At 42.3% G+C, this 27,113-nt stretch overlaps 1 protein-coding gene across 3 annotated transcripts in view; it reads right to left on the bottom strand.

Moving 5' to 3' along the window:
* Nucleotides 1–3,010: 3,010 nt before the first annotated feature.
* The window catches only part of SNX11 (sorting nexin 11), a 59,459-nt gene continuing 35,356 nt past the window's right edge, over nt 3,011–27,113 (bottom strand). For all 3 annotated transcript variants that reach the window (XM_073608067.1, XM_073608066.1, XM_073608068.1), the window contains exons 5-6: nt 14,048–14,146; nt 3,011–6,991 (exon numbers count right to left, since the gene is read on the bottom strand). In XM_073608067.1, coding sequence (XP_073464168.1) covers nt 6,808–6,991; nt 14,048–14,146 — 283 coding nt within the window. In that variant the 3' untranslated portion in view covers nt 3,011–6,807. The remainder of the gene's footprint in view (nt 6,992–14,047; nt 14,147–27,113) is intronic.

The following is a 27,113-nucleotide window of genomic DNA, read 5'->3' on the forward strand; positions in this document are numbered from 1 at the left end:
CCGTGCCTTTATATGCCTATCCCTTGCCGGCTCCATTTTCTGCTCGTAGTCCCTTATATTTAGGGTATCCCTATGGACTCGCATTTCTACACTTTTTACAAGGTAATTTTGCTCTACCTGGGCTTTTACATCATCTAGTCACTGGAGCTCTGTCATATTTAACCATATATTTCAATTTATATGTCCCCAGTATAAATATGGGATACTCCGCGTATCATGGAGTTTTATATTATTGTTACTATTGTTACAGAAGCCTCCATTTGATGTCACTATGTATACATTACGCCCATCCTCATTCCCATTGGGATCTAGCTGTTATGGATGTTATCCTTGGCATGGGGGGGGGGGCTTTCTGGCAGGTTGCGGTCTGGATACATGCTCCCTCAGTTCCTGCGGCTAGCATTACCATTGGTCCTTTTGGTTCTACAAGCCATGCCATATTTCCCTACACAGCACACCTGTTTTTAAGTACTAATATGGGATTGGTTCTATCTCTCTACATATGTGCAGCCTTTCCTCCGCCACATGTCAATTGTTTATGGATTTTGTTTTAGACATGCATCACGTGCCTACTCCTGAAGAGTGGTAATATCAAACCATGAAACGCATCGAGCTAGCAATAAGCCGTGGTTGTACCTATGTGTCTTTTATCATTAGCACTTTATGTCCTACGTCATTCTTGTGGCTCCAAGACTGAGATGCCATTACCCCAGGGTCTCTCTCTAGATATTACCTATGCAGATCAGGGTTTTGGGAGGCCTCTCTACCTATGTTGGTTGTTTCTGTAATATGTTTACATTATACGTGCATGTGTACATATATGTAACACTATGGGTTATATACAAAACACTATCAATTATTGTCTTTTTCATGTAACTATAATTTATCTGTACCAATAAATATTTATATTTTTATTTATAGTTTTCCTGAGACTGTTTGCTTCATATAAAGTCCCAATTGTTCCCCTATCTCCCTATCCTTTTCCCTCCCTTAATCCCAAATGTCTGCATCCCAGAACTCTCTTCACTTTCCCCACTGCCAGGGTCTGTAAGTATGGCTCAAAGTTCTCTGTTAGAACCCACTGCTTTATTAGGCCCCATTCACAATTTTAAATGGGGTCATTAGCGATTACATGCAGTAGACCAAGCAGGGGTTCTTGGTGATTAGCTGAGGGCAAAAGCCATGGGCCATGCTTTTTGAAAGCAATGGAAAGCTGACAGTTCCCACAGCTTATTGCGGCCGCTCTCATGTAAATTGTTCAAGCACAATTACCTTCGAATGATACTCCCTGAATACTGTCTGGGTACAGGGCTGATCATTCGCTGGTAATCACTCCGTGAGAGATTACATGCAAGCAGCCACGAATAGCTGCGGGTTGGTCCCCCCATTATGGGGGGGGGGGGGCATATTTGGGTCCTCTGCCCACAATTGCCAGGAACCCCTTGGGTCTCCTGCATGTAACCTCTAACGTTCTTATTTGAAAGTGTGAAAGGGGCATATAGCTTGAAAAAAAGCCAGTTCATCTGTTACCTCTGCCTTTATAAATCTCTATGAATGACCCTTCACCACTAGAACTAGACATGTACAATTAGTTTCATTCCGACTGTAAATTCGGATGAATTTTTGGTTATTTGGAGATTCAGATGTATCCAAATTAAATAGTAATGAATTTCGTTGAAATTTGTTTAATTTTGTTTCGTATATTCATTTTCTAACTAATTCCAAATTTTCGGAAAAATTTGAATCGGTTGAAAAATGATCGACTGATTCGAATTCTGTATGAAGGAATAGCTGGTTGTTAAAGAGCAGGTCGGGAAGCAACTACCAATGACTCATCAGCTGTCAGCGGGCTTCCCTACTGAGAGCAGAAATGTAAACACAAAAGAATGCCAGCAATAGAAAATTCAGAAAAATAAAACAGCGTATGGTCCCCACCCCCACAGAATCCATGCCGTCGGTTGGTGATGGCACAAAGGGGCATGGACACCCATTGATGTCATCAGGTGATTCCCCCCCCTTTAGCAATTTAAGAAATGTCAGACAGCAGAGCAGGCAGTTGGCCAGAGCGTTCTAAGAGACCAGAGGTTTTCTTCTTTACACATTTTTCACACATAAAGAGGGGCCCCCTTCCAGATTTCGATAAGCCTCCCGCCTGCAGACCCCCACAACCACCGCACAGGGTTATAGGGAAATGCCCTTTTGAAACCAAAACAAATCCAAACGAATCAATGAAATGATATTAGTAACAAAACGAATCTATCCAAATTTAAACAAATTTTTCAGTTCTGCACATGTCTAACTAGAACCAATACGATCCTTTAACTTTGTTTTTTTTGTCATTTACTTCTGAAGAAGACTTACCATAGGTAATTGTTTAAATGGTTTCTTACATTCAAGATTTCCCTCAATATAAGTATTGGCCCTAGAATGTCAGGAGACATTTGCCGGTACAAAAAATACCGGCCGACATGCTGCCCGTGTGTACGTAAGGCTGGCCGGCTTCTGTCGGACATTCATGCTGGAAAACCAGCAGCCGACCGACTCGCGATCAGTGCTCTCAGACAATGGCAGACAGCGCTGATTGGAGTGTTCTGGTGGGGGGCCGCCACTCTGTCACAACGCAACAGCTCAGTGGGGAAGATCGCTGGACTAACCTCGCATGGTTAGCATAGCGACTTCCAACTGGAGCTGTCAGTTAAAAATGGCCGACGCCGCGATCACTTTTACTATAAAAGGCGGGAGTTCTCTGAAAAATAAAATTAAAAAAAGTGGTACCAAGCTTACGGCTGCAGCCGTTAGCTCATTTTAACCACCTGGAGTCCAGGACATTTATAAACAGGCTATGGCCAGCAAGTGGTTAATGGTGCCCATGAATTACTGACTCCTGCCATATTACGCCAACCTTTCAAATTTTTCTTTCATTCATCCAGTGATACTATGGCCTAGAAAGATTAGAGAATTGCTGTTGAAAAATACAATCCTTTGGCAGGAAAGACAGCACACAAGTATGTGTATGAACTGTGCACTTTGCTACTTTTTACTGTAATGTAACAAAATATGAAAAATGCACACTTATAGGAAGCACAAGTATAACCAAAAATAGAAGCACAGATTTCTACACACTTTGCTGAAATAGAATCCAATTCAAAAATAAATCGAAGGACATTCAGGGCTCAAACCAATAAATATATCTCATAAGATAATAGAATCATGTGACATGTTTTTTCAAATATTTCATGAGAGGCTGAAAATGTCAATTCATTATCACCTTATGAGTTATTTACCTCACAAACCAAAAACATGAGGTAAATAACTCATAAAAAGGTGTTAAAGTCAATTCACTAAAGGAAATAAATAAATGTATGAGTTAAATAAGTAGTGGTCCAGGCATGCAGTATTTAAGGAATGTAAAGATATAAATCACCTTTTTTGATCAGTTTCTTAACAGTAATGCATAGAAACCTAAATATGGAAAAACACGGAATCATCAGGGATGATTTACCTAAAGTATAACTAAAGGCAAACTTTTTTTTTTTTTTTTGTTTTAAGTCTTTGAGATGGATTAGACCCTTGTCAGGTTATTACCACTGTCTGTGTCCGCATTGTGGAGATTCACCCTCTCTATTTGTCCTGTTTATCATGATATCATGATCATATTAGAAAAAAATCCCACATTTTGGGTTGTCCCCAGAAAAGTAAGAGGGAAAATCTTCCAATGGGAACACTGGTTCTGGTGACCTGGGGGTCCCAAAGGGATTCCCTTTAATTTACAGGGATTTCCTCTCACTTCCTGTTTTGGCTATAGGACAGAAGTGAAGGGAAATCTCCTCAATGACAACTTTGACTTTTCTATTGGTGGAAGAAAGGTATTTTTATGTGTGTGATTTTTTTTGTATTATTTTCATTTAAAATTTATAAAGCTATTTTGTAATTTAACTGTACTTCATTTTTGATACGCCATGTGTGTACACTGTGAAAGCAGCTTCCCTTTGATTGGCCTTCTCGTCACCTTTTTTCTTTTAGACCAGGCCTTTTCTGGCACCTTTTGTTTAAATCAGTATTTTTTGCTAGAAAATTACTTCTAACCCCCAAACATTCCTTTTTGTTTGCTAGTAGAGAGACCCTAGAGAATAAAATAGCGGTCGTCACAATTTTTTATGCCACACGGTATTTGCCGAGCAGTTTTTCAAGTGCAATTTTTTCAGGAAAAACTACTTTAATGAACTAAAAAAAAAAAAAACAAAAAACAAAAAAAAAAAAAAAAACACAGCAAACACACACAATATATACTCCAATTTTTATCTAAAATATGAACGATGATGCTACGCTGAGTAAATAGATACCCAACATGTCACGCCTTAAAATTGCACACGTTCGTGGAATGGTGACAAACTATGGTATGTTTCACAGGCGACACTTTAAAGCGGAGTTCCAAAAGTAGAACCTCCGCTTAACTGACTCCTCCCCCCTCCGGTGCCACATTTGGCATGTTTCGGAGGAGGGGGGCGCCCCCCGCACCGCCCCCAGTACCTGTTTTTGACAGGTACCTGTCTCCACCTCCAGGCCAATTAGAAAGCGTAGCACACTTCGCAGTAGGGAACCGGCTGCGAAGCCGAAAGGATTCACTGCCAAATTCCCTTACTACGAATGGCAGCAGCAGCACCCGAGGGCCGATCCAAAAATCAGCTGGGGTGCCACCATCGCGAGAACCCTGGACAGGTAAGTGTTCTAATAATAAAAGTCTGCAGCTACAGTATTAGTAGCTGCGGACTTCATTTTTTCATGGGGGCCCGTAACTCCTCTTTAAACTTTTTTACAGGTTACCACTTTAGAGTTACAGAGGAGGTCTTGTGCTAGAATTATTGCTCTCGCTCTAGCGTACATGGCGATACCTCACATGTGTGGTGCATTTACATATGCATGCACGACCTACGTATGCATTTGCTTCTACAAGCGAGCACAGAGGGATGGGGGTGCTTTCATTTTTGTTTTAACACTGTCCCTTTAATTTATTTAGTTTTTGATCACTTTTATTCCTTTTACAAAGAATGTAAACATCCCCCTTGTAATAGGAAGAAGGATGGCAGGTCATCTTTATGGAGATATCTGGGGTCATTACCTTTACTTCCACCCTAGACCAGAAGTGGTGTCATGACATCACTTTGGTCCTCCAAGGCCATAGAGGCGATCAAAGATCTGGTCTTTGTTCACCTCTGTGACCAGCCGTAAGGGGCGTTCCAGTGGCTAATGAGCCGCTCTGGCTGCTTTCATGAGAAAGCCAGCTGTAAAAAAAATTATATATACCCCCTAAAGCTGCAGGCATCATCCCGGTACTGTTTTTTTTAGAGCGGGCGATCGGCTTTCCAGGGATAACAACTGATGTGGCTAAAAGCCGCTTGATTGTTATCCCGGAGGAACGGGTGGGGACACCCCCCTCCTGATGCCTCTCTGATCGGGCGTCCCGTCCCACTGGGAGACCCGATCCACGACCCGCCACTTTCGGCGGCTAGAGACAGACTGGCACGAAGCCGGAAACGGCTTTGTTCCAGTCTCCTGAATGTAAACACGGAAGCGGCGTCACAACGTCACTTCCCGTTTACTCGGCTGCAAATGGCGCCTGATTTAAAAAAAATATACAGTATTCAGAATTGCCGTTTTCGGCAATCTGAATACTTTGAAGTGCAAAGGAGGGATTGGAGGTCTTTTAGACACCCGATCCCTCCATAAAGAGTACCTGTCACCACCTATTACTGTCACAAGGGATGTTTACATTCCTCCTGACAGCAATAAAAGTGATTTTTTTTTTTTTTTTAAACACAATTTAATAATATAAAAATAAAAAAAATAAAAATGTAAAGGCCCCCTCCCCCCCCCGTCCCCGTGAGCTCGTCCCTGCATACGGAAATTGCGCCTGCATATGTAAACGGTGTTCAAATCACACATGTGAGGTATCGCCGCGATCGTCAGAGCGAGAGCAATAATTCCAGCGCTAGACCTCCTCTGTAACTCTAACCTAGTAACCGTAAAAAAAATTTACAGTGTTGCCTATGGAGATTTTTAGGTACCGTAGTTTGTCGCCATTCCACGAGTACGTGCAATTATAAAGCGTGACATATTTGGTATCTATTTACTCGGCATAACATCATCTTTCACATTATACAAAAAAAAAAAATTGGGCTAACTTTACTGTTTTGTTTTTTTTTAAATTCATGAAAGTGTCTCTTTTCCCAAAAAGTTGCGTTTAAAACACTGCTGCATAAATACCCTTTGACATAAAATATTGCAACAATCGCCATTTTATTCTCTAGATTCTCTGCTAAAAAAAAATATATATAATGTTTGGGGGTTCTAAGTAATTTTCTAGTAAAAAAATACAGATTTTAACTTGTAAACACCAAATGTTAGAAATAGGCTTAGGCGAGAACGGGTTAAATAGTGTAATACTGTCCTCATGCACAGAGTGCATTTCAAACTTTGAGGGGTTGTCTTCTAGCCAGGTTGTCAGTCAATACAGAAAAACACCCCTAATCTGTTTTTACCATCTAAACAGATAATGTATACTGGATAGACCAGTGTCAGGGAAAACATCAACAGACATATCCACCAGAATTCCAGTATCATTGGAGTTAGACAATGTCTGTATATCATTATTAAGTCCAGTTTTGGAATCAGGATAATATGACATCACAAGGGGTTGTCCAATTTAAAGTGCACAATGTTTTCTGACCAAGGCATGGTTTCCCTTTACCAATACATAGCTACAGTTCAACGTGTGAAGCCTATACAATTCTTCTTGAACTACTGCCACTATCTGGAAAGAGCTTCCTCCTGGGTCCATCCTCTGTTGGATATAGCATAGTTCAGGATGGCTTCAGTAGCAGTGTATGAGCGGTGACCCTGCACACAGGCCTCAATCTCTTGTACAGGCAGCTGGCTCTGCAGGAAGAGGTGCAGCTGACTGTCCGACAAGAGTACCATGTTCTGTACAGCTCTGCAGAAGAAACAGAACAATGGTTAGATATGCACAGTGACCATCTGAGTAAATACATCTGACATTGCTGGTACAGCACTATTGGTTATTACCCATGTGATTAATGATCAACAAACAGAAGACTCCCTTTATACTTTACCAAATATATCAAAATGACCAACTTGTAAATGAATTCCAAAGCGGATAAATGAGAACACTGAGTACTTAAAGTGTATGTTTAGTCAGAACCTCTCTTTTTAGCTTTGGATGGAGTATGAAAGGGTTAGAGCAGATTTTATTGCTGGTTAGGCCCCCACAAGGTAGATTCACCTCCTTATTCTTGCCCTTAAAATAGAATGCATCTGGAAAGTCAAAATTTTTGAGTTGTCACCAGGACAGATGAGGGGAACCCTTTTAGGCCCCGTTCACAGTAGTGCAATTTCAGATGTGACTTTAGTTGCACAGAATCGCATGACAATGGAAATCACATTGTTTTCCACAGGGCCCTTTCACATCAATGCCAATGCAACACTACTGTGATGTGACCCAAAAGACCCGTATCATGTGCCGCTCAGGCTCACTGAACGGGGTACTAATCCTTGATGTCCACTGCTGGGAGTGCTGGTCGGGAGGGAGCTTGTGCAGCTCCTAAGATCGATTTGTGTAAAGGAAGGTTATCCCTGTGACCGCATCTCCATGTCATCCCAAAGTGCAATGGTAAGTGACAACCTCAGCCTGGACTCTGGCCAGGCCACGCCCCCAATGAGTTTCACTCCAAGGGGCGGAGTGAAACAAATTGGGGGCATGGCCTGGCTGGAGTCCAGGCTGAGGCTGCCAGTTACCATTGCACTTTGAAATTACATGGATGTGGGGTCACAGGGATACCTTCCTTTACACTACTGTGATGTGACTTTAGGTAAAGTACCTGTGCTACTTTGGTGCGATGCAGTGTGATTTTGTGCCCCATAGACCTCAATAGAGTAGCACCAAACACATATGAACGTGTGTTTTTGCTTGTTAGGAATCAGCATGCGCTGGCATCCTAAAAAACAGTGACCAATCCCTGCTGTTAGCAGCAGGGATGAGTCATTGGTTGTTAAAGTGGAGCTCTGCTCAAAAGGGGAAGTTCCGCTTTAAAGACTAGTCCCCCCCTCCTCTTGAAGAATTGGCACTTTTGAGGAGTGAGTACCCAATTTTGACAAATACCCACTCAAGATTCCTACAGCCTAGGCAATTGTAAGCGGAAATTCTCCTCCCTCCCCCCTGCAGTCTTCTGGGACATGCGACATGTCCCAGAAGACTGCTTGTCCATTCACGATGTGCAGCGCTGCTCGTGCATGCGCAGTGGGCACCCGGCTGTGAAGCCGCAAGCTGTCACAGCCGAGTGCCCATAGTTAAGATGCCGGCATCAAGAAAAGAAGACAGCAGGTGAAACCAGCAGGGGTGAGCACATTGCTGGATCATGGGACAGGTGAGTGTATGTTTTTTCAAAAGTCAGCAGCTACAGTATTTGTAGCTACTGACTTATTTTTTTTCTCAGGAGACTGAAACGCCTCTCTAAGGAGTCGGTACCTGCCGATGCCTTAACAGCCAAGAGTCATCCTTGCTGTCAATGGGGGGGGGGGATTTCCTGCTGACAACAGAAAGCAAACAAAAGAGTAGGCATTAAGGGAAAAAAAAAAAAGGAAAAACAGCATGCCCCCCTTACCGCCTACTCTATTCCTGGCCCTTCAGTCTGGTATGGATTTAAAGGGGAACCACACACCCCAAATAAAATAAATCAAAAATGGTGTGGGGTCTTCCCCACAAAATCCATACCAGATTCTTATCCGAGCACAGGGGGGGGGGGGGGTAGACGAGCGTGTGCCCCTCCCACCTGAACAATACCAGGGCTGTGTATCACCTGAGGCCAGTCACTGGGTATACAGTGGCTTGCGAAAGTATTCGGCCCCCTTGAACTTTTCAACCTTTTGTCACATTTCAGGCTTCAAACATAAAGATATAAAATTTTTATTTTTTGTGAAGAATCACCAACAAGTGGGACACAATTGTGAACTGGAACGAAATCTTTTGGATTTTTGAAACTTTTTTAACTAATAAAAAATGAAAAGTGGGGCGTGCAAAATTATTCGGCCCCCTTGCGTTAATACTTTGTAGAGCCACCTTTTGCTGCGATTACAGCTGCAAGTCGCTTGGGGTATGTCTCTATCAGTTTTGCACATCGAGAGACTGAATTTCTTGCCCATTCTTCCTTGCAAAACAGCTCGAGCTCAGTGAGGTTGGATGGAGAGCATTTGTGAACAGCAGTTTTCAGCTCTTTCCACAGATTCTCGATTGGATTCAGGTCTGGACTTTGACTTGGCCATTCTAACACCAGGATACGTTTATTTGTGAACCATTCCTTTGTAGATTTTGCTGTATGTTTGGGATCATTGTCTTGTTGGAAGATAAATCTCCGTCCCAGTTTCAGGTCTTTTGCAGACTCCAACAGGTTTTCATCCAGAATGGTCCTGTATTTGGCTGCATCCATCTTCCCCTCAATTTTAACCATCTTCCCTGTCCCTGCTGAAGAAAAGCAGGCCCAAACCATGATGCTGCCACCACCATGTTTGACAGTGGGGATGGTGTGTTGAGTGTGATGAGCTGTGTTGCTTTTACGCCAAACATATCGTTTTGCATTGTGGCCAAAAAGTTCGATTTTGGTTTCATCGGACCAGAGCACCTTCTTCCACATGTTTGGTGTGTCTCCCAGGTGGCTTGTGGCAAACTTTAGACGAGACTTTTTATGGATATCTTTGAGAAATGGCTTTCTTCTTGCCACTCTTCCATAAAGGGCAGATTTGTGCAGTGTACGACTGATTGTTGTCCTATGGACAGACTCTCCCACCTCAGCTGTAGTTCTCTGCAGTTCATCCAGAGTGATCATGGGCCTCTTGGCTGCATCTCTGATCAGTCTTCTCCTTGTCTGAGCTGAAAGTTTAGAGGGACAGCCAGGTCTTGGTAGATTTGCAGTGGTCTGATACTCCTTCCATTTCAAAATGATCGCTTGCACAGTGCTCCTTGGGATGTTTAAAGCTTGGGAAATCTTTTTGTATCCAAATCCGGCTTTAAACTTCTCCACAACAGTATTACGGACCTGCCTGGTGTGTTCCTTGGTCTTCGTGATGCTCTCTGCGCTTTCAACAGAACCCTGAGACTATCACAGAGCAGGTGCATTTATACAGAGACTTGATTACACACAGGTGGATTCTATTTATCACCATCAGTCATTTAGGACAACATTGGATCATTCAGAGATCCTCGCTGAACTTCTGGAGTGAGTTTGCTGCACTGAAAGTAAAGGGGCCGAATAATTTTGCACGCACCACTTTTCAGTTTTTTAATTGCTAAAAAAGTTTAAAATATCCAATAGATTTCGTTCCACTTCACAATTGTGTCCCACTTGTTGGTGATTCTTCACAAAAAATTACAATTTTATATCTTTATGTTTGAAGCCTGAAATGTGGTAAAAGGTTGAAAAGTTCAAGGGGGCCGAATACTTTCGCAAGCCACTCTATATGTAAGGGTTTACATCCACTTTAATGCTGGCTTTTGTTTATGGAAGAATCTTCCGCTGATAGCAGGGATGATTCATGGTTGTTAGGACACTGGCACGTGCCAGCTCCTTAGCAACCAATGACTCATCCCTGTTGCTGACAGCAAGAATGAGTCACAGCAGTAAACGCATTAAAAAAACATCAAACACTGCAATTGTACTACAAAATCACACTGAAAGATTGGATTAAAATAGCATTACACTAGTGTAAACTGGGCCTTAATAGAACACCTGCTCTGATGGCAACTGTCTAAGAGGGGATTTCCCCTCACTTTGGGAACATTTTTTTCTTATGTCCTGTTCTTATGTTGTCACCCTATTACAGGAAGTGCCTAAACAAGGCATTTTGATGGCAGGATTAGTAAGCATCATTTATTGAAAGCTGTAAATGTAAAAAGATTTAAAATGTCATCAGTATGTTAAAGAATCCATTAGGTTTTAGTGACTGGGTTTACATCTTTTGTTTTTTAATTTCCATCAGCTTTGTTTTATTCTCTCTGTGAACCTATTAGGTACTTTTTTCTTCACTCCCCCTCCATGTAATACCTGTACAAGGGAATAGGGGGTATGGTTGGCACTAGCAGAAACAATTCCATGTTTTTAAATAACTAGCTGAAGATTTAATAGCTTATCTGTATATTACGTTCTGAATCCATACTTCCTGTTTCCTTTTCCAATGTGGATGCAGGAGATAGAACCAAACCTGGCATTGTAATATTTGCTATGAGATAAGCTGAGAGCTAAGCCTTCTTCCATTCTCACACTGCCATCTACTGGTAGAGAATCAGCACACAAAAATCACTGAAACAAAAAGATGCTCTCCAATAAAAACAAACCACTGCTAGGAAAAAGTAAGTCAGTCTAGTGGATCCACTTTAGCTTTGTAAGGGAGAGTTTTTAAGAACAAGAAATATCATGATTTTTAAATTGAAAATCGTCTGCAGAAGTAAACTGTTTGCTACAACATTCTATATGAAACCAGACAATGGGATACTTACACTCAGTGGCCACTTTATTAGGTACACCTGCTCAATTGCTTGGTAACACAAATCAGCCAACCACATGGCAGCAACTCAATGCATTCAGACATCTAGACGTGGTGAAGACTTGCTGAAGTTCAAACCCAGCATCAGAATGGGGAAAAAAGGGGATTTAAGTGACTTTGAACATATCATGGCTGTTGGTGGCAGATGGGCTGGTCTGAATATTTCAAAAACTGCTGATCTACTGGGATTTTCACACACAACCATCTCTAGAGATTACAGAGAATGGTCCGAGAAAAACAGGAGCAGTTGCATGGACGAAAATGCCTTGTTGATGTCAGAGGTGAATGGGCAGACTGGTTCAAGATGATAGAAAGACAACAGTAACACAAATAAGCACTCGTTACATCCAAGGTATGCAGAATACCATCTCTGAACACACAAGTCAAACCTTGAAGCAGATGGGCTACAGCAGCAGAAGACCACACCGGGTGCCACTCCTGTCAGCTAAGAACATGAAACTGAGGCTATAATTTGCACAGGCTCACCAAGATTGGACAATAGAAGATATCAGATATCAAGTAAACCAGCAAAAGAATAAAACAGACAGTCACATAAATATACATTTCTGTTGCAAATATGAAAAAAACAAAACAAAAGCAAAACCCACACCACAAAAGGTTCACATTTATCTAGTCATGGTATATTGCTAGGTAGTCATAGTCAACTGGAGTTGTTCACTAATGTTGACAGACAAGCTGAGGAAGCTGTACGAATAATAAGCAGCAACATGTTTATAACCCCTCGCCCTGCAGTCCCTTTAAAGTGGTAGTAAAGGCCATTTATTAATGTTTTACCTACAGGTAAGCCTATGATAACGCTTACCTGTAGGTACTGTAAATATCTACTGAATGGTGCACGTTTAGGAGATATTTACTTGTGTAGGTGACGTCACTGGCGCATGTGCTCTAAAAGAACGGCATACCCATGAGGTTTCTTCAGAGACCCAAGCTGTAAACAGTCAAGGAAGACCAGGTGAAGATGGAATCCCTGTCAGCAGTGAGAGCACCACTGGAGGGCTTTGTTTTAAGGTAAGTTTCACATAATGTTCTAGTATGCGATGCAGGGGAACATTTTCTATTTTGTTTTTCTCCAAGTTTACTACCGCTTTAACTACCTGGCTACTAAAGTACGATTATAAACATGGTAGACAAGTGGTTAAACCAAGCTCACAGCTGATGCTTCCGCTATGAGCTTAGTACCAGTTTTAAGAGTCGCCAAAAAGCATTCTGATAAAAGTGATTGGATGGCTCCACGGGAGGGGGATAAGGTCTATTAACTTGGAGAAGGTGTAGGTCTGGACATAACACACCTGTGTAGGAGTGTGCATCCTTCTTCTCTAGGGTGACAGTGCTAAGGGAATATCATTGCCTAGCTAAGGCAGGACTGCAATGCAGTGGAAAGGGTGAGAACCCTGTGCTAATGGAGGAGCTACAAGCTTGTAAGGCCCCTTTCACACTGGGGCGGTGGGGGCGTTGGCGGTACAACAGCGCTATTTTTAGCGCTGCTGTACCGTCGTTCTTGCAGCGGTATTCGGCCGCTAGCGGTGCGGTTTTAACTCCCGCTGGCGGCTGAAAAAGGGTTAAAATCCTTCGTACAGCGCGGCTATAGCCGCGGTATTGCCGCGGTATAGCCGCGCTGTCCCATTGATTTCAATGGGCAGGAGCGGTGAAGGAGCGGTGAATACACCGCTCCTTCACCGCTCCAAAGAAGCGGTTTGCAGGACTCTTTTCACCGTCCTGCCAGCGCACCGCTTCACTGTGAAAGCCCTCGGGCTTTCACACTGAACAAACAGCGGAGGCTGTTTAGGGGCGGTTTGCAGGCGGTATTTTTAGCGCAATAACGCCTGCAAACCGCCCCAGTGTGAAAGGGGTCTAAATGAACAGTGAATTCTGAACAGTGATAACCATGCCCCTTGCATCTTCCTATCCCCGTGGAGTGCAAACAGGCACTGCCTACACAAGAGTGGCAACACTATGAAATCAGAAGCAGTGCAGCATCGTTACCACACCATCACAGAAAACTGCAATAGGCCAACTGCACGGGCAGGCTCAATAGGCTTTTGTGGGACTTTACAGGGGGGCCAAGAGAAAAGCACTTATAAACGCTGAACCAATTTTCTATTTTTTTTTCAATGGGAGGCCAATGTTTTACTTTAACTATATGGTACTGAATGTATACATTACATTAGTCCTAAAACTCTCTTTTGCTCACATCACTAGGCTCCTTTATATTTCACCATGTCAAACTTATGAAAATAATAAAAAGCTGAGAATTGTAGGGGAAGAACCAGAATATTTAAGTATAAAGATTTAATTGAAGACACTTAAATGTTGTTTTGAACACATTTTTTTGTAGGAACATTTGAGACACACAGGAGGTTGGAGCATTGGTGCTGCAAAAGTGTCCTTGCTGCTTGAGATTTGTATAAAGACTTACTGTTCTAGAAACTGCTGCAGCCCTTGTCTTCTTGTTTCAATAAAGTCATCGGAGCATCCCATATGAAAAGGAACTTTCCCTGGCAATGCAGGAACAGGCCTACAAAAAAAAAAGGGGAGCTCGGCATCAGAAAAGCCAGGAAGCAGATGGATATCATGCAATTTTAATAGGGTGCAGTCCTGATGAAGGTGACATGCAGAGAGCAGCTTGGGAAGGTAGGAAGGTCTAGATCTTAAGACCGCCCTTGCCCCTTCTGAAGGATCAAAAAGGTTTCTAGAAGGATAAAGCTGCCATTTTAGACTCATTTGTCCAAGGTGAGAGCAACAAGGAAAATACTATGTAGGTTAGAGTAGAGAAAAAGATTATTAAAGCATATCTATGGTCAAAAGGTGAAATCGTATATTCATCTCCACATTGTATTTTCAATTATTTTTAGGCTATTCCCATCAATCTTATAGATTTTGCTTTGTGAAGATCCCCACACATTTACTTTCTTCAAGTCTGTGACATTCAGTGTATTCACTATGCCCTGTGAGTAGGCACTGTTGTGTCACACATTTCACAGAGCCTGCCTACTGATCTACAGAGGTGCTGAGAGGAGTTTCAAGAGGTGGGGTCAGTACAGGAATCACTGCTTGCAGGCAGCAAGGTACCATTGGATATGTAGTCCTTTGAACGTAAACAGCAGCAGAGGTGAATCTGCAAAACATGCAGGGAAGACAGGAAGGTGTGGAAAGAGATGTCCAGCAGACAGGTAGAAGCTCATATTGGTGTGTAAAAAAAAAAAAAAAAACAAAAAACAAAAAACCCTATCACTTGTATTATTATTGCAATGATTGGCCTTAGCCAAGATGACGTCACTCCTGCACATGCGCGTGGGAGCCTTCAGGTCCGGCGCAAAGCTCTGAAGTTCCGGCAAGGTATGCCAGACCTTCAGAACACATGTGCTGGTGATGTCACTGGCAGCATCCAGGGTGAATATCTTCTAAACGGTGCAGATTTACAACATGAAAGCATGGATCCATCCTGCCTTGCATGAACGGTTCAGGCTGGTGGTGTACGGGGTATTTTCTTGGCACACTTTGGGCCCCTTAGTACCAATTGAGCATTGTTTCAATGCCACCGCTTCCCTGGAGTATTGTTGCTGACCATGTCCCTCCCTTTATGACTACAGTGTACTCATCTTCTGATGGATACTTCCAGCACAATAATGCACCATGTCACAAAGCTCAAATCAGCTCACCACTGGTTTCTTGAACATGACAATGAGGTCACTGTACTCCAATGGCCACCACAGTCACCAGATTTCAATCCAATAGAGCACCTTTGGGATGTGGTAGAACTGGAGATTGGCATCATGGATGGGCAGCCGACAAACCTGCAGCAACTGCGTGAGGCTATCATGTCAATATGGACCAATGGTTTTTGGTGTTAAACAAATCTGTGTGTCCAAGATCCATTTGTCAAAATATGAACAAATGTTACATTGCAGATTTCTTAAATAGAACTGGGCACACAGAACTGCCTTAAAAAAGGTCACTATCAGATCCAAGACACTCATGCACAAGCGGGAGAGTTCCTGGATGGGAGTGCATAAACTTAAAGTGTAATTTCACCTTTTCACAAAAAATCTAAAAGGTGAACGAACAACCTAAACAGTGCACACCTCCGTGGTCCCTGCTGCACTTACCTCTCTGGGTGATGAGCTATGACTGCCCACACAGTCAGTAAAGTGGTCCAGGGGTTTGAAAGCCCCACTCCTCTTCCCCTTCCGAAACAGATTAGAGCGGTTCCGACTACTCAAAGTGGTCTTGATGCAAGAGACCATACAATGGAAATTGTCCCAGTGCAGAGGACACACGGGAACATAGAGGTGAGAAAGTGGTGAGGGAGCAGTGTACAAAACTCTTGGACACTACAACACTTGCACCCAAGCATTGGGACTGCAACAATACCAAGCGTCTGAAAATGTCAGTAGCCAACCCATCCATAGGGGGCACCCTAATGCCAGGAAAGGCATGCATGTGGATTTGGCAGGCTCAGAATGTCCAGTCTTTCTAGTGAAAGCACAGACAAGCTTTGGGCAGGGGTCTCAACAGGACAGTTGAGGACACAGTAAAACAAATGGGATGCTTCTGAACTGTGGGAAAGGACTTGCGAGTCTGCTCCTCAAGTTTCTACTGCTGGGTAAGGTGGCCACTCCTATGCCTTAAGCTTCCTTGATAATAGCATCCATTGTAGTGAGAGATATCCAGGATAGGCAGAATGGACCACTTAGTAACAAAACTCCTCATTAGCCCTTTACCGACGATAGTAAAACAAACCCCCAACACCTGACCCAGTTTTGCAACTTTGGCATGTGTGAGTAAAATGTTACATATCTTTACCAGGGTACTTAGTGTATCCAGGTGGATTTTCTTTTACAATTTTGGCATTTATTTGGTGGTAAATTTTAATGGAGATCTCCTGATTTTTCTAAAACAAAAAGGCAAACTAGCCCAAAAGTTTACATAAAAACAGAAAACAATGATTTGCAAATCTCATAAGCCCATTTTTTATTCACAATAGAAAAAAAAAATCAAATGTTTAAACTGAAAAAATGTAGTATTTTAGGAAAAAAAGTAATTTTGAAACTGATGCCAGCAACACGTCTCAAAATAGTTGGGACAGGGCATTAAAAAGCTGTCAAAGTAAGTGGTACTAACAAGGAAGAGCTGGAAGAACATTTTGCAATGTAATATGTTAACGGACAACAGATCAGTAATATGATTGGGTATAAAAAGATCTTCGGGAGTCATTGTCTCAGAAGTAAAGATGGGCAGAGTTACACCAAACTGAAAAGCTGTGTCTGAAAATGGACAATTTCAGAATAATGTTCCTCAATGTAAAATTGCAAAGACTTTAAAGTGGTTGTAAACCCACTAAAAAAAACAAAAAAACACCTGCAAGTCAAAGGCATAACGAGCTTGTATGCATAGCATACAAGCTCATTATGAAATACTCACCTTAGATCGAAGCCCCCGCAGTGGTCCCAGCACACTGCTCTGCCCGGCGACATTTTCTTTGACGGAGTTATTTCCAGGTATTGCTGGCTCCAGCGCGGTGATTGGCCAGAGCTGCAATGACGTCACTTGCGCGGCACGTCAGCTGAAGCAACGGCACAAACGAGGTTTGGGAGATATCCACAGTAGCTACAGGTCAGCCTTATTATAGGCTGACCTGTAGTGAATCTGAAAAAACCTCTGTGTGTAAGGGACAAGGTCAAAAAGAAATATTGGATGGATGTGATCTTCTGGCCCTCAGATGGCACTGCATTAAAAACAGACATGATTCTGTGATGGGCTCAGAAAAACTTCCAAAAATCACTGTCTGAACAAATTTCACTGAGCATTCACTGAATCTGAAAAAACCTCTGTGTGTAAGGGACAAGGTCAAAAAGAAATATTGGATGGATGTGATCTTCTGGCCCTCAGATGGCACTGCATTAAAAACAGACATGATTCTGTGATGGGCTCAGAAAAACTTCCAAAAATCACTGTCTGAACAAATTTCACTGAGCCATCCATATAAGCAAGGTAAAGCTCTATCTAGATATGCCACCATCTTCTCTGGGCCAAAGCGATGGGCCACAACTCATTAAAAATGGTCTGTTGCAACGTGGAAAACTGTCCTGTGGTCAGATGAATTGAAATGTAACATTCTTTTTGGCAACCATGGGCGCCGCATCCTCCAGACTAAAGAGAAGAGAGACTTTCTGGGTTATCAGCACTCAGCTCAAAAGCCTGCATCTCTGATGATATAGGGGTGCATTAGTGCATCTGGAGATGGCAGCTTGCACATGTGGAAAGGCACCATCAATGCTGAAAGATGTATCCAAGTTTTAAAGCAGCATATGCCTTACATATTTCAGCAGGACAACGCTAAACTGCATACAGCATCTATGACAACAGAATGGCTTTGTAGTAGAAGAGTCGGTGGGTGCTTAACTGGCCCATCTACAATCCAGACCTTTCTCCAACTGAAAATATTTGGCGCACCTTGAATGAAAAAATATGACAAAGAAGACCCAGGACCGTTGAGCAGTTAGAATCCTGTACCAGGCAAGAATGGGGCAATATTCCTTTCCAGTAACTGGTCTCCTAAGTTCCCAGACATTTACAAAGTGTTGCTAAAAGAAGAGGGGTAAACCTGACCCTATCCCAACTTTTTTGTCTGTTGCTGCCATCAATTTCAAAGTTCCTTTTTTTTTTTTCCAAAATGGTACATTTTCTATTGGGAATAAAATATGCGTTTGAGTTTTGCAAATCAATGCATTCTGTTTTTATGTAGATTGTACACAGCGTCCCAATTTGTTTGGAATTGGGGTTGCACAAAAACTAAAAAAAATAAATAGATAAATAAAACACACCTGTATATATTTGTTTCAATTACCATGACCCACAAAAAAACTGAAAAAAAGAATCCTCCAACAAACCTGATCTGGATAAGGCTACCACATATTTGTGCATTTTTTGTGGGTTTGAACCTGTAGTTGAGCCCAAAAACATAAGTTGCAAATTTACTTCAGAGAAGGCAATACATCCAAATCAAATTTAGCTGGTATCCTAAATACATTACAGACACTTGATCAAAATACTCTAAAATGACTTCCTGGATGAAGAGTCCTGGTCTAGATGGATAGGTGGAATGATAGTAACAGGTTTCACATCTTAATCCATTTTTCCTGCACATGAAGCACCTGTCCTTCTCCAGCGACTTCAAAGTAGTCCCTGCACTACTTTGGTCTGACTTTGATGCGACTTGAGGTCCATAGACTTAAGAATACACAGACATTTCTTCAAGTCTCATCAAAATTGCGGCAAAAAAAAAAAAAAAAATTGCACGACTTTCAGTATGCAATAGTGGAAACCTAGCCTAAAAGAGAAGCTTCAGGTATGTGAAAAATTAAGGCCCCGTTCACACTTGAGTGTTTTGTAGCTTGAAGCTCAAAAACGCTCAAGTAAATACCTACTGTTTTCAGTAGCCCTTGTTCACATATGAGTGTCCTGTTGCTTTTAGCAAAAAAGCCTGTTGCTCAAAAAAAGTACATGAGCTATTTTTTCAGCCAGAACTGAGCGCGTTTGTCCCCATAGACTTTGATGGAAATGCCTGAAAAGTGCAACATAAGCTTTTTTTCAAGCGTTTTCTGCTCAAACAGCAGCTTTCCACCCCTTTTCAGCAGCACTCCACACCAAAAATAAAAACCCGACAAAAGCTGCAATGAAAAAAATGGGCATATCTGCTCCGAAAACATGATGCTTACGTGTGAACGTAGCCTAAAAGTCAGCAGCTACAAATACTTTTAATAAACTGATACTCATAACCCAAGATGGTTTCTTCACCGGTCTTCAGTCCCCTCGCATCTTAACTGTGGGGGCAACTGGCTGTGACTCCTTGCGCCTTCACAGCTGGCTGCTCACTGTGCATGCGCAAGATGCGCTGCGCTTTGTGAATGGTCCTCCAGTTTTCTGGGACCTATAATATGTTCCAGAAGGCTGCAGGCAGTGGTGGGGAGAACTATGCAATCCAATGCGAAAGTGGAGGAGCAGGTACCTGTCAAAACATTTAAAAAAAAAAAAAATTGTGACAAATATGTCAGAGGAGGGGGTGGGGGGGGGGGGTGAGGGGTGAGGGGGAGGCAGTGCGGAACTTTCTCTTTTGGGTGATTTTCCGCTTTAATATTAACAGTGCTTGGTATGAGGAACAAAAATACCTGCCCAACATCCACCGACTCTGCGGGATGTTCAGGTCTTGGCTGAAGAATCAGATACTCCAGTTTGTTTCCTGGTACTACAAAAAAAAAAACAAAAAAACAAAACCCTGTCTGTATCAACAGATTATATTTATAGAGCATATGAGTTATGGAAGACCATCCGGACCAGGTAAATGGCAACCGTTTTATATCAGGTAGGCCTATAAGGCTTGGTCAGATTACATTGCCCCCACCTATGTACAGCCGTGGTTAAAAATTTTGAGAATGACACGACACAAAATATTAATTTTCACAAAGTCTGCTGCCTCAGATTTTATGGTGGCAATTTGCATACAGTCCAGAATGTTATGAAGAGTGATCAGATCAATTGCAATTAAATTGCAAAGTCCCTCTTTGCCATGAAAATGAACTTAACCCCATTAAAAACATCTCCACTGCATTTGTGAAGAAGGCTTCAGGGCGCCCAAGAAAGTCCAGCAAGCGCCAGGACTGCCGTCCCCTATAGTTGATTTAGCTGCGGGATCGGGGCACCACCAGTGCAGAGCTTGCTCAGGAATGGCAGCAGGCAGGTGTGAGTGTATCTGCACACACAGTGAGGTAAAAGACTTTTGGAGGATGGCCTGGTGTCATGAAGGGCAGCAAAGAAGCCAATTCTCTCCAGAAAAAGAAATCAGGGACAGACTGATATTCTGAAAAAAAGGTACAGGGATTGAACTGCTAAGGAATAGGGTAAAGGGGATATATCCCCTTTCCCGGATGTTTGGAGCATCTGGAAAAAACCTTGTCTGGAGAAGAAAAGGTGAGTGCTACCGTCAGTCCTGTGTCATGCCAACAGTAAAGCATCCTGATACCATTCATGTGTGGGGTTGCTTCTCAGCCAAGGGAGTGAGCTCACTCACAATTTTTCCTAAGAACACAGCCATGAATACAGAATGGTACAAAAACATTCTCCGAGAGCAACTTCTCCCAACCATCCAAAAACACTTTGGTGATGAACATGCCTTTTCCAGTATGATGGAGCATCTTGTCATATGGCAAAAGTGATAACTAAGTGGCTTGGGGAACAAAACATCAAAACTTTGGGTCCATGGCCAGGAAACTCCCCAGACCTTAATCACCTCGGGTGAACAAAAAAACCCCACACATTCTGACAAATTCCAAGCTTTATACAAGAATGAGCTGCCATCAGTCAGGATGTGGTGCAGAAGTTGACTGACAGCAGGCCAGGTGGAATTGCAGAGGTCTTGAAAAAGAAGGGTCAACACTGCAAATACTGACTCTGCATAAACTTAATGTCAATAAAAGCCTTTGAAACTTATGAAATGCTAGTAATTATACTTCAGTATACCATAGTAACATTTGACAAAAAGATCTAAAAACACTGAAGCAGCAGACTTTGTGAAAATTAATATTTTTGTCATTCTCAAAACTTTTAGCCGCGGCTGTTGTATTCAGTGACACAGAAGTGACTTTTCCTTGTGTAGCTGACCCAAATTACATTACAGCCACTGTGCTCTCTGGGTAGATGGACTGTCAGCATATATATGTCTTTCCAGTCAGTAAACTCGACACCCAGCAGTTTCTCTTGCTGATAAACCTGATGTGCCTTGCTGTAGATGCTGTTTCACCAGATGGTGAGATGGTGGGAATTCTTTGCATTTTTCTTCATGGTGCCATATGCTCCTGTGTTTTTCAGCATGCAAAGATCTAAAAAGCTGCACACCGATGTAATAGTTATTCACATGCAGGTGGCAGCCCTTTTGGATTAGAAAGCGCATCAACTGTACAAGTTTATTCCTCTAATTTCTGGGCAGCCCTGGGTATTAATTTGGCGGTCCCTCTGATATTTTGAAGGCAAACGGGAACCATGTTGTGCTTTTGCACAACCTGTAAAAAATTTTTTTTTACCCTATATCAAACTTGTTTGAAGGTATAAATTTCCAAAAATTCAGAAAATTTGCCAGATAAAAAAAGGATTTAGCTGCCATAATCAAACAGTTGTTGAAATGTAAGAAACAGAGCACTGCTTTAAACTGGTCATTGGGTATCAATGGTGAAAAAGCAAGCGTAGCATTGATGAGGCTAGAGGCCAAGCAGTAGGAAATTCTGGGTTTTTGGACTAAACCCATGTTCAGAATAACTCAGAAATGTTTTCATTTCTGTAAGGTGTGTTGGCACCCAGTTCTGCAGAAGGGTAGATGTGGGGTGCTGCGAAAAATAAGAGAGTGAAAAAAAGCTCTAAGAGCTCATCACTTGCAAACACCTTGAAAAAAATCAATAGAACTAAAATTAGTCACATCTACTGTATGTTTACACCAGGTGTGGCCATAAAGGATTGCATTTGTTGGGTAAATGATCCTGCCAGCATCACAAAAGGGTATCCACAGGTCGAGCGGCATCTTGCCCTGCAGCATCTGACATAAAAACCACCCCATGCTGGCACTGGTACTCTAACTCCTTGCTGGTACTGGGCCTAACATCATCAGAGAAGATATCTAAAATGACACTTTCACTGTCACTTGGGACTAAAACTTCACCTTCACATGCAGGTTCTGTTGTGCTATCTGAGCATAGCAGGGCATAACCTTCTTCAACCAAACATGGCCTATGCCGATCAGCCATAACTTTATAACCACTAAGTGGAAAACATTGATTGTACCCTTACAACGGTATCTAAAAGTTGGTGAGATATTAAGCAGCAAGCAAACATGTTGTCCCTGAAGTTGATGTGTTGAAAGCATAAAGAATAGGCAATGCAGTCGGCTGTGTATGGGTCTGCAAAGCCACAGATCAGTCAGAGTGCCCATGCTGACCCGTGTCCACAGCCAAAAGCTGTTACATTGGGCATGTGAACATCAGAACTGGATCACGGCGCAATAGAAGAAGGTGCCCTGATCTAAAGAATCACATTTTTTTTTTAGATCATGTGGATGGCTGGGTGCGTGTGCATCACTTACTTGAGAAGAGATGGCACCAGGATGCAGCATGGGAAGAAGGCAAGCCAGCAGAGGTAGTGTGATGCGTTGAGCAATATCCTGCCATTCATGTGGATGTTACCTTGACATGTACCACCTACCTAAACACTGTTGCTGATGAAAGACACCCCTTCATGGAAATGGAATTCCCTGGTGGCAGAGGCCTCTTTCAGCAGGATAATGCACCCTGCCACACTGCAAGAATGGTTCAAGAATGGTTTGATCAAAACAATGAGTTTGAGATGTTAACTTGGCCTCCAAATTCTCCAGATCTCAATCCAATCAAGCATCTTTGGGATGTCCTGAAAATACCAGCCCGATCTGTGGAGGTCGGATCTCACAACTTATAGGACTTAAAAGAATCTGCTACTTACAGCCTGGGGTCAGATACCACAGCATACCTTCAGGAGGTCTAGTAGAGTCCATACCTCGATGGGTCAGGGCTGTTTTGGCAGCAAACGGTGACCTACTAATTTTTAGGCGGGTGGTCATAAAGTTATGGATGATCAGTGCATGTTATTGCTCAGGGCAGGCTTCCTCATGGTGACAACTGTGGAACATGTTAAAGAATATATTTTATTTTATGATTGGGTTTAGGTCTATTTTAAATTCATATACCTTTTATTTAACTACTCCTAAGGTAGAACATGCAACTTCTGTAGCTCTCCAGGCTCATTTTCCATAGAATTCATTTCAGCACCCCTACAGGATTTATTTACTGTAAACAAAGGAGGTAAATGTAAAAAAAACACATTAACTTATAACTACCAGAGTTAAAGCAGAACTCAAAACTACAGATATCCATATTTTTATACCCACTTCCCTGCTGCCCAGCTTTCTACCCGTATTTTAACATTTATCTGAGCTTTTCTGCATAAAAAAAAAAAAAAAAAAAAAAAAAAAAAAAACTTAAGAAAGGTCACCCAACCATTCATGCTTCATTTTCATCCTGCTGTACACTGTCCTGTGTGCAAGGCATGAACTGTAGCACCACTGAGGATTCAGCAGCTGTAAGTGACAATCTATATAGCACAGCGGTTGTGTCTATTACAATCAATGGGTCTTGCAGGAGGCTAGGCATAACACAGACAGAAGGGTACCTACAGTATTGCCATTTGAATGAAAATGTAATGCTACATGGGTTAGGGGAAGAGGGGGAATATTAAAGAGTAGCCCAGCTCCAGAGGCAAAAGAGACAGAAACAGGCCAGACTGAAGTTCTACTTTAAGGATTAATCACATAACTGGACTATATACAGTGGATATAAAAAGTCTACACACCCCTGTTAAAATGTCAGGTTTCCGATAAATCATTTTAGAAATTTTTCCACCTTTAATGTGACCTATAAACTGCACAGCTCAATTTGGGGGGGAGATAAAATTTTAAAAATAAAATAATGTGGTTGCAGAAGTGTGCACGCCCTCTTATAACTGGGGATATAGTAGCTGTGTTCAGAATTAGGCAATCATATTCATAACCATGTTAAATAGGAGTCAGCACACACCTGCCATCATATAAAGTGCCTCTGATTAATCCCAAATAAAGTTCAGCTGTTCTAGTAGGTCTTTCCTGACATTTTTTTAGTTGCATCATACAGCAAAAGCCATGGTCCGCAGAGAGCTTCCAAAGCATCAGAGGTTTCTTACTGTTGAAAGGTATCAGTCAGGAGAAAAGGTACAAAAGAATTTCCAAGGCATTAGATATACCATGGAACACAGTGAAGACAGTCATCATCAAGTGGACAAAAAATATGGCACAACAGTGACATTACCAAGAACTGGACGTCCCTCCAAAACTGAGGAAGACGAGAAGAAAACTGGTCAGGGAGGCTGCCAAGAGGCCAACAGGAACATTAACCCCTTCCCAACCTGCCGTCGTTATACTGCGGCAGGTTGGCTCCCCTGCGCAAGCCGTCATAGCTGTACGTCGGTTCTTTAACCACTTGCCGACCGCCGCACACAGATGTACGTCAGCACAATGGCACAGGCAGGCAAATGGGCGTACAGAAACAAAATAACAGATTGCTCATAGCATAAGATGTTAAAAAGTCCCCTTTGGTATAAAAGATGGATATAAAAGTTGACAGATAAGATCTCCTCAGCGATGATAAGGGTGTTCATAGACATTCATGTGATATCTCCTAACCAGTGATTCCTCCACCAGCTAGCCAAACCGCTCACCTCAATCACTGGACCCCTGAGCTAACAGATGGGTCAAACAGGCGTTCGCCATTTACAGTGGTCACAGATGGAAGCTTGAATGTACAGATGAAGAAGATGTCCAACCAGTTTTAACAACCGCCCGCACGTTGTCACTCTTAAATTTCAACCGTAGTACCATGTAAAAAACAATGAAAAAATATACAGTGCACACTGTGTGGCTAAAATACTTTATTTTTATTCATAAAAATCAGGTACTCACGTAAAAAGCACTGTGACCCCAGTGCTAGGATGAATGGCATATAATATTGTCGGTATACAGAGGTGGATAAGGTGGCTGCAATGATGTCATAAAGTCCTCTCGCATGCGTATCGTCCTTAAGCGGGACTTCCTTAGCTTAGGGACAATACGCATGCGAGAGGCCAAAAATGCCATAATACTATCCCCCTATTTTGTAGACGCTATAACTTTTGCGCAAACCAATCAATATACGTTTATTGCAATTATTTTTACCAAACATATGTAGAAGAATACATATCAGCCTAAACTGAGGAAAAATTAAAAAAAAAAAAAAAAATATTGGGATATTTATTATAGCAAAAAGTACAACATATCATATTTTTTTCAAAATTGTTGCTTTTTTTTGTTTATAGCGCAAAAAATAAAAACCGCCGAGGTGATCAAATACCACCAAAAGAAAGTTCTATTTGTGGGTGAAAAAGGACATCAATTTTGTTTGGGTACAACGTTGCACGACTGCGCAATTGTCAGTTAAAGCGACGCAGTGCCATATTGCAAAAAATGGCCTGGTCAGGAAGGGGGCAAATCCGTCTGGGGCTGAAGTGGTTAAAGTGGATGTAAACCCTCACATATACCCAGTGAAGTGAACAGCCTCAGATGATACACAGAGGTGAACCAAATCTCCCTACATAAGTTTTACCTGTATCTGCTGTCTTCATCTTTTTATACTGTTTAGAAAGTTCAGATAGTGTTAGGAGATTTTCTCTTTCTGGTTAGCACTGCAATGAAGCCTAGGTAGAGACTTTCAGCTCTGTTCCAATCTATTTATAGCATCCTCTCCAACACAAAACTCAGGCTGCTTTTATCATATGTGATGGAGAACTTGTCAGAAGTTATCAGGCTGATAACGGGACAGGAGACAGCTATGGGACATAGAGCTTTGAAGAGAGATAACAAAAAACACTGCAGATATATGTGCCCAGCTCAAATTTCATGAATCGGGTTTACATCCACATTAAAAGGAGCTGCAGGAATATCTGGCAAGTACTGGCTGTGTGGTACATGTGGAGGGGCGGACTGACCATTGAGCCACTCGGGCACTGCCTGAGGGCCCTGGGCCACTAGGGGGCCCCATCAGGGTAGCCAGACTCAGTAAAACCAGGGATAGTATGCTGTGTTTTTTTTACATCTGTCTGTGTATACTGTGTGTACATGTATGTGTATACTGTGTGATTGTATAGTGTGTGTGTGTGTATACTGTGTGGCCCCATAATCTCTGATTGCCTGGGGGCCCCATAATCTCCTATTGCCGAGGGCCCCATGAGTTATCAGTCCGCCCCTGTACATGTGACAACAATCTCCCGTATTCTTCATATGTCTGGGCAATGGGGTAGAGTGGTAAGATGGAAGACTTTTCTTACAAAGAAAAACATCCAAGCATGGCTAAATTTGGCAAGAACACATCTGAAGTCTCCCAAAAGCATGTGGGAAAATGTGTTATGGTCTGTTGAAACCAAAGTTGAAGTTTTTGGCCATAATTTTAAAAGATATGTTTGGCGCAAAAACAACTCTGCACATCACCAAAAGAACACTATACCCACAGTGCTGCATGGTGGTGGCAGCATCACGCTTTGGGGCCGTTTTTCTTCAGCTGGAAGAGGGGCCTTAGTCAAGGTAGAGGGAATTATGAACAGTTCTAAAATACCAGTCGATATTGACATAAAACCTTCAGGCTTCTGCTAGAAAGCTGAACATGAAGAGGAACTTCATCTTTCACCATGACAACAACCCAAAGCATACATCCAAATCAACAAAGGAATGGCTTCACTAGAAGAATATTCAAGTTGTGGAATGGCCCAGCCAGAGCCCAGACCTGAATCCGATTGGAAATCTGTGGGGCGATCTGAAGAGGGCTGTGCACAGGAGATACCCTCGCAAT

This window comes from Aquarana catesbeiana, linkage group LG12 (genome assembly GCF_042186555.1).
Source record: "Aquarana catesbeiana isolate 2022-GZ linkage group LG12, ASM4218655v1, whole genome shotgun sequence".
In the NCBI taxonomy this organism is placed as follows: Eukaryota; Metazoa; Chordata; class Amphibia; order Anura; family Ranidae; genus Aquarana; species Aquarana catesbeiana.